A 7,326-nucleotide genomic window follows, 5' to 3' on the forward strand; every position below is an offset into this window, starting at 1 on the left:
ATGGGAATCGTTAGCCAAGTCAAGGGCGGCAAGCCGAAGGCTACTGCCGCCGATCCAGTACTTACTCGCATCGTCGAACAGGACACTGTCTCTTGGATCAGGAAGCCTAACCTACGCCGTCTCTATCTTCTGCTCGTCCCGGCCGCCATTGGTATTGAGATTACCTCCGGTTTCGATTCTCAGTTGATCAACGCGCTGCAAATCGTTCCAGCATGGAAAGATTGTAAGACATTTCATTAATAGCGTACAAGGTGTTAGCTATGCCTCTAATAATAGTTACTTAGACTTCCATCATCCAACTGGTTCTCTCCAAGGAATCATCGCTGCAGCCTACTCCCTCGGTGCCATTATATCGTTGCCATTCATTCCTTGGGTCGATGACAAGGTGGGACGTCGAGGCTCTATCATGGTGGGCTCTATTATCATGATTATTGGAGCTATCATTCAAGGTTTCTCTGTCAACGGTTGGTGAACTCGCTACTACTCCTACTGAATCATTACGCTAACGATAGTTCAGTCGCCATGTACATTGTTGCCCGACTGATCCTTGGATTTGGAATTCCTGCTTGTATCGTTGCCGGATCCTCGTTGATTGGTGAACTCGGATATCCCAAAGAGCGCCCGGTTCTTACATCCTTGTTCAACGTCTCGTACTTTGTCGGACAACTCATTGCAGCCGGCATTGTGTTTGGAACGAACAGTATTAAAAGCAATTGGGCCTGGAGAGTCCCCTCGCTTCTTCAACTAGCACCTTCATTGTTGCAAGTCATCTTCGTCCTATTCCTCCCCGAGAGCCCCCGTTGGCTCGTCAGTCATGATCGAGTCGAGGAGGCGGAAGCTATTCTTGTCAAGTATCATGCGGAAGGAAATGCTGAGTCCGAGTTCGTCAAGGGCGAAATTGAGCAAATTCGCACCACTATTCAACTGGAATTGGAAGCTTCTAAGCGCTCGTGGCTCGACCTTCTTCGAACCAGTGGAATGCGCCGCCGAACTCTCGTTACGTCGCAGCTTGGACTCTTTACTCAGTGGTCTGGAAATACCCTCATCTCGTAAGTTGCTTGTTACTTGTCTGTGGATACTACTTAGACGAGGCTAACATGGCTTAATTCAGGTATTACTTTGGTGAATTGATGACTATGATCGGTATCGAAAATGCTACGCAAAAGCAAAAGTTGAACGTCGGATACGCTGCGTGGAGTCTCGTAACTGGAGGAGTTGTCGCACTCTTTGTTACTAAATTCCGCCGACGAACTCTTTACATGCTTTGCACTGTTTCACTGCTCCTTGTTTACACTGGTTGGACAGTCGCTTTCCAGAAAGCAAACACGGCTAAGGAGGCCCATGGTCACAACGGAGCCGCTAGTGCTGCTTGCGCATTCTTTATCTTTGGTGAGTACCACGAGTTAACCTCATGTCCAAGAATAATGTGCTAATGATGAGAACAGCCTACCAGCCATGCTACAATATCGGCTTCAACGCTCTAACATATAGTAAGTCTTAAGCACTAAACTCCAGACTGTTGCTATTACAATATCTGACAAAACGCAGCATACATGGTCGAGGTATGGCCCTACATGGAGCGATCCAGAGGAATTGCCGTCTTCCAACTTTTCGGTCGTCTTGCTGGCTTCTTCACAACCTACGTCAATCCTATCGGCCTGGGTAACATCAAGTGGAAGTGGCTCATCGTATACGTCTGTTGGTTGACGTACGAAGTCATCTTTGTTTGGTTCTTCTTCCCAGAAACTGCCAACAGAACTCTTGAAGAATTGGCTTTCCGTAAGTTTTTGCTCTTCCTCATATCGCAATCCGAAGTCAAACTGAGGCTAACAACATCGCAGTGTTTGAGGGCGACGAAAAGAAGCTCCAGGCTGCCGAAGCCGTTGAGAAGGCTGTGCACCACGAAGAGTTCAACATCAAGGCGGAGAAGGTTTAAGAGAGATTACTCGTCTTCTTGGGGTGTTCGTGGGGAGAAGTGGGCATGGAGTAGTAATGGTGCGCAAAACAATCATTTGTTACTTCGATAGTACATGAGATCAATAAAGCCTAAATTGTTGTGACATTAATGCATTCAGCTGTCTCGATTCTCAACAGATGATAGAGTCTCAATACAGAGGTGATGACAATTAACACTAAGAGTAAATGTAAAAGACGTGACAAAAGAAATTCCAGAGAACATTAGTCGAGCAGACCAAGGAACAAGGCCGATTTATGAACAAGAATAGGAAGTGTGAAGTCTGCCAGTAAGATGGTGGCCACCAAGCTGAGTCTTAGAAGTACAGAATTTTATCCGAAGGTGACATCGTGCGTCGTCCATCCTCCAACATAGTTGGGGAACTCATTGGTGCTGTTAGCAGGTTCAATCTCAGTCGAGACCACGGAAATCTTCAGGCCGGGAAATTGTTCTTTCGGAACCTCTTCGACATTACCCTTTTGGATACGCCAATGGAGGTTCTGGTGCAGATATTCAAGAATGGCATCAGTGTCCAATCCCTTGAGCTCGCCATCGTCAAATTTCTTTCGAAGTGCGTCTGTCAGAACAACTGAGCCTTTGACGGACTGATCATTCTGTGCTCGAGACATAACGGTCTGGGCGCCAACAAAGTTAGGGTCACTAGTCAACTCCTGTGACGAGCTTGTGAGCTTTCCAAGGAAGATCTCGACACTGTAGATACCAACGAATTGGAGAGGAACTTCAATGGCGCAGAGGAAAGCTTGGTGGTGTTCAGATGAGAGTGAAACATCCGGAATCTCTTCCTGGCGCTTAAGAGCACTTGTCGGAGCTGGCGCATACAAAGTATTGACAATGGCCTTCAGAGTATCATTTGAAGGGTTGTCCTGAAGCTCTGGGTAGGTGTACTGGAATGCATCAGTGTACCTCGAGCTCTCCGATGTGTGATAATCTCCCTGCGCATTTCGGCGGAATGGCGTCAAAGGTGAGTCGGGACCCTGAATTGAACCCGGCGCAATGGTGTAAGTACCGGGCCAACTTTGCTCATACGGCTCGACATAAGTATCAGGGTAGATGTGTTGCCAAATAGCTAGAACACGATCTACGTTCGCATGGTGCATCCAGAAGACAGGATCGAAAGCGGCAACCGAAGGAAAGCCCATGTGGGCAAACCCGAAAGAGCCATGTACCATATCGTGAATGGACTCAATATTTCCAAGAATGGAAGATTCAGAGCCGTGGTTGCTGAATTGATTGTAAGTCTGCCATTGGGTGATGATCTGGTAAAAGGTCTCCCTCAGACTGGGCGCAAAGTTCTGGAGGAAGTTCTCTGTTTCTTCTGGGTTGCTAACCTCTGAGAACGGCTCAGAATTGCGAACAGTGATGGAGATGTTTTGCCAGGGAGAAGAAAAGTATTCTTCTTTCAAAGGGTTGAATCGATACAGCAATAGTGGATTTTCGACTTCAGCTTCTGTTCCATTGGGGAATGTGACGACAGCGGTGGGCCCTGCAATAGAAGTTGGTAGAATGCGTTCGCCTTCGACCGTACGTTTGGCCCAGTCCCAGTAGGGAAGACGTAAAGTTTCGGCAATTGCTTGATAACGAGCCTTTGTTGCCTCGTCTTCGAATTCCGCCGCCACCTCAACGGCCTTCTGACTGAGTACTTGCTACTCATGGTCAGATGTCGTTGCATTCAAGTAGCAACTGCTAACTTACCTCAAAGATTGAGAGATATGGTCGATGCCACGGGCCAAACAGATTTGACCCATGGGGGCAATAACCGAAGTCGGGGTTGCCACCATTAGAAGGAGAACTGTCCCAGTCAATGAGTGGCTGGCCATGTATACCTGTTATGTGGTTAATTCTCTTCTCATCAGTAATAGTGGAAACACCAACCCGAAACCTGAAAGTAGCTGATTTTATCATCTTGGTTCATCTCTTTGAAACGCATAATTGCAAGTAAGAAAAGGTTGAACATTTCGCCATTCGCTTCAACGTCGCGTATCTCAAGTCGAGGTTGTATTCCCCCAACAGCAGGCCCTGTTATTGGGAAGAAGTCTTCCTGTCTGGCACTCAGAGCACGAAACGGTGCACCAAAAGATGAACCACATAGTGCGGAGAATACACTGAAGAGAAGGAGTGGTGTAGAAGTAGACTTCATTTTCGAAGAGATCAGAGGTATAGCCCGAAAGTTAGAAGAAGTTTTAATAAAGAGTGACAGTGCTTGACCTGATGAGACTAGATTCGAGCAACACTGAGGAGGCTTTATATCCAGCAGAGTTAGGAAACCTGGAAGACATGTCGGAAAGAAGGACCGCAAATGCGTTGTAGGATTTGTATGCACGGGTTCGCATCTCGTGTGTGAATGTCTTCCCCAGCTGACATATGGGCGCAGCACCGTCAGCGCGAAGAAAACGAAATTGGTACTTCCTTCTGGAAAGTCAATAGCTGGACCATGCTCATCAATTGCCTTCGGTAAGGATTTTATGATCACCTGCTAGGCAATGAAGCGAATGGCAGACCTGTACCTCCTATTCAAGTACAGTCTTAGGAACCTGAAAAGCTGATGTCAAGAACACGAACTACTCGGTGTATTTATTCTATTGGTCAGTTCGGATAAGGCAGTGTAAGAAATTATGTGATGCCAAGATATCATCAAGTCTCGCAGCATAGACCTGAAGTATAGATCGAGTAAATGGGAAACGTACTGGTCTGCCTACGTAAAAGACATGCTCTGAAAAGAATGATTATCATCATCTCAATCCAGTACTTGAACTGTTTTCCATCCAAGTCTGTCAGCATTTGGCATTGAATAAGCTATCATAACTATGTGAGCTGTAGGCTCCATGCAGGTACAGGACGAAGAACGCTCCCACTGAACAACGATCCCCCAGTCACGATCACGACTCGGCTGCATGCATTTTTTGAATCGATTCACAGCTGTAAGCTTATGCAAGGCATTTGCCTTTAACTTGGTCGGGTCCAACAGGCAAGTACCCTAAGGCACGTGGCGTTCTTATGTGGCACTCTAGGTTCTATAGCATAATGATGCTATAGTAAGATGGGGAATGCGGAGACTTTCTGTTTACAAGCCCATTAACCTCAATTAAATTTTTCAATCTCTACTACGTCAAGTCTCGCGACACCAATATGCCGTACAATACGTGATCATACTCTGTCAATTGAAAGTCAGATTGATCTTCATGTATAGTAGAAATTGCCGACTATTTTCGAATTAAAGGGAACGTGGTTCTTGAGGTGCAAGGACCAAGTAAGCTTGCTACATCACACGCAGAAACCCTGCAGCAGCTGCAATGGGAAGCACAAGAACGGGGGGCCTAAGACACGGTCCGCGTGCTGCGACCTAACTAGGGCCTTTGAGGCCTCTATTACTGCACAAGAAACCAGCCTTCGCTAGCAATAAAGGACGAAAATAGGCATCGACTTCTTGAGCAGGGCAGATCGTCTGGCGCAACAAATGATGGAACGACTCCAATGCCTCATAATTAAAATTGCAAGGTCATAGCACGTAAAGCATTAGACCTTCTCCGCATTGTACGTTACATTCTAGAACAAAACCATGGAACATTCATTTTAATGGCACATTATAATACTGACTACTTATTGGCAGTATTCACGCAACTTTCGCGTAACTACTATTACAACCGAGCCTGAACATCTGCAGTGCTGTTGTCTCTGTAAAACTTAAGACCCTTGTACCCTGACGCCTTACAATCCTCACATCGCCTCCGGTACTCAATAGCACTACCAGCATAGCGAGCGACACTGCGCTCAGTCTTTCCTTTGACGTTGGTGTTTATTCCGGTCATCCAGCTGTCCACCTCATTGACAAGAGTGTTGCTTCTGCTACAATCCACAACATGGTCAGTCCACTCTTGGACCGCTTGTTCGGTGGGCTCAACATATGTATATCCATTGTCCTTACAGAACGCCAGTAAGTCGGTGATTACCTGTGTAGCATGTTCGATACTTCGGGTCGCATTTCCAAAAGGCTGGTGAGGACCGAGGACCATGAACGTGTTGGGCATTGCTGGGGCGGTGAGGCCGAGGAAAGTACGCGGCCTGTGGTCGGGCCAAATGGGATTCTTTTTGGTCTTGTCGTCGCTGCTCGCAATAAGAGGCCTATCATCCTTTGCGTGCCAGTCGATTGCGTTAAAGGCGCCAGTAATAGCATCGAAACCGGTCGCATAAATCAAGACATCCAGTTCATGGAACTTCCCATCTGTTGTGTTGATACCGCCCTCGTTTATGCTTGTAATCGGCGTCTTCTTCAGGTCTACCAAGTTGATATGAGGTTTGTTGTAAGCCTCGAAGTATCCACTCTCAAGAGGCACACGACGCGTTCCGAAACCGTGGTTCTTTGGGATCAGGCTTTCTGCTGTCTCTTTGTCGTGAACGCGAGCGCGGATCTTGTCTGCCATAAAGCGAGAGTACTCTTCATTTGCTTGACGATCAATATACGTGTCGCTAAAAACCCCGAGCCATTTTCCAAATCCAGGCTCATTGTATTTCTTTTCCCATAAGGCGATCTTCTCTTCCTCGGTAACATCGGTAGATTTGCGTGGATCGGCTTCATGCATAAAGCATGATGGTGTCTCAGCACATATTTTGAATATCGCATCGTAGTTTCGTTTGTGCTCGTCCATTTGCTGTACTGATATTTCTGAGTTTCGCAGTGGTGCGGACCAATTTGCTGTCCTTTGGAAAACGGACAGCGATTTGACATTGGGAACTTTGGAGATGGCTGTAATGGTCTGAATACCAGTGGCACCTGTACCAATAATTCCGATTCGCTTATTTGCAAAATCGCGATTGATGTCGATGTGGTCGGGCCAGCGCGAAGTATGGAAGGATTCACCTTTGAAAGTTTCTACCCCAGGAATTGCGGGTAGAGTTGGGGAGGACAGAAAGCCTAGACAACTGATGAAGAATCGTGCACTATAGCCGTTGCCCAACTCGTCCACGAATGTCCAGAAGTGCTGCTGGTCGTTCCAAACAGCTGACTTGATTCGGGTGTTCAAGATGATATCTTTGTATAGGTCGTTCTTCTCGGCGACGCGACGGATATATTTGTGTGTCTCCGGTTGTGGAGAGAATGCCTCCTTCCAATGCCATTCTTGCAACATTTCTTTATCGAAGGAAAAGCCGTACGAGAGAGACTCGGAGTCAAACCGGCATCCAGGGTACCGATTCCAATACCAAGTGCCTCCAACATCCGTGCCCGCTTCGAGGATTTTGATTTTCCATGAGGGAAATCGCTGTCGAAGATGATACAAGCTACAGATACCAGATAATCCTGCTCCAATGATGACAACATCAAAGGAACTATGAGAAGGCTGCGGAACGGAACCCAT

The 7,326-nt window shown here is 46.9% G+C and overlaps 3 protein-coding genes across 3 annotated transcripts; 1 reads left to right on the forward strand and 2 right to left on the reverse strand.

Moving 5' to 3' along the window:
* Positions 1-1,936, forward strand: BU24DRAFT_476242 (general substrate transporter; the record flags this gene model as incomplete). The annotated part of the gene is made up of 7 exons (XM_033532926.1): positions 1-223; positions 285-464; positions 518-1,049; positions 1,112-1,389; positions 1,446-1,490; positions 1,549-1,779; positions 1,842-1,936. The coding sequence occupies 7 exons, from the start codon at positions 1-3 to the stop codon at positions 1,934-1,936; spliced, it is 1,584 nt and encodes a 527-aa protein (XP_033387538.1).
* A 350-nt stretch (positions 1,937-2,286) lies between these two features.
* Positions 2,287-4,112, reverse strand: BU24DRAFT_342079 (Di-copper centre-containing protein; the record flags this gene model as incomplete). Its single annotated transcript, XM_033523302.1, has 3 exons — positions 2,287-3,618; positions 3,668-3,798; positions 3,848-4,112. The coding sequence occupies 3 exons, from the start codon at positions 4,110-4,112 to the stop codon at positions 2,287-2,289; spliced, it is 1,728 nt and encodes a 575-aa protein (XP_033387539.1).
* Positions 4,113-5,610: 1,498 nt separating this feature from the next.
* Positions 5,611-7,326, reverse strand: BU24DRAFT_386034 (cyclohexanone monooxygenase; the record flags this gene model as incomplete). Its single annotated transcript, XM_033524902.1, has 1 exon — positions 5,611-7,326. One exon carries the CDS (start codon positions 7,324-7,326, stop codon positions 5,611-5,613), a length of 1,716 nt encoding a protein of 571 aa, XP_033387540.1.

Source organism: Aaosphaeria arxii (genome assembly GCF_010015735.1).
Source record: "Aaosphaeria arxii CBS 175.79 unplaced genomic scaffold BU24scaffold_2, whole genome shotgun sequence".
In the NCBI taxonomy this organism is placed as follows: Eukaryota; Fungi; Ascomycota; class Dothideomycetes; order Pleosporales; genus Aaosphaeria; species Aaosphaeria arxii.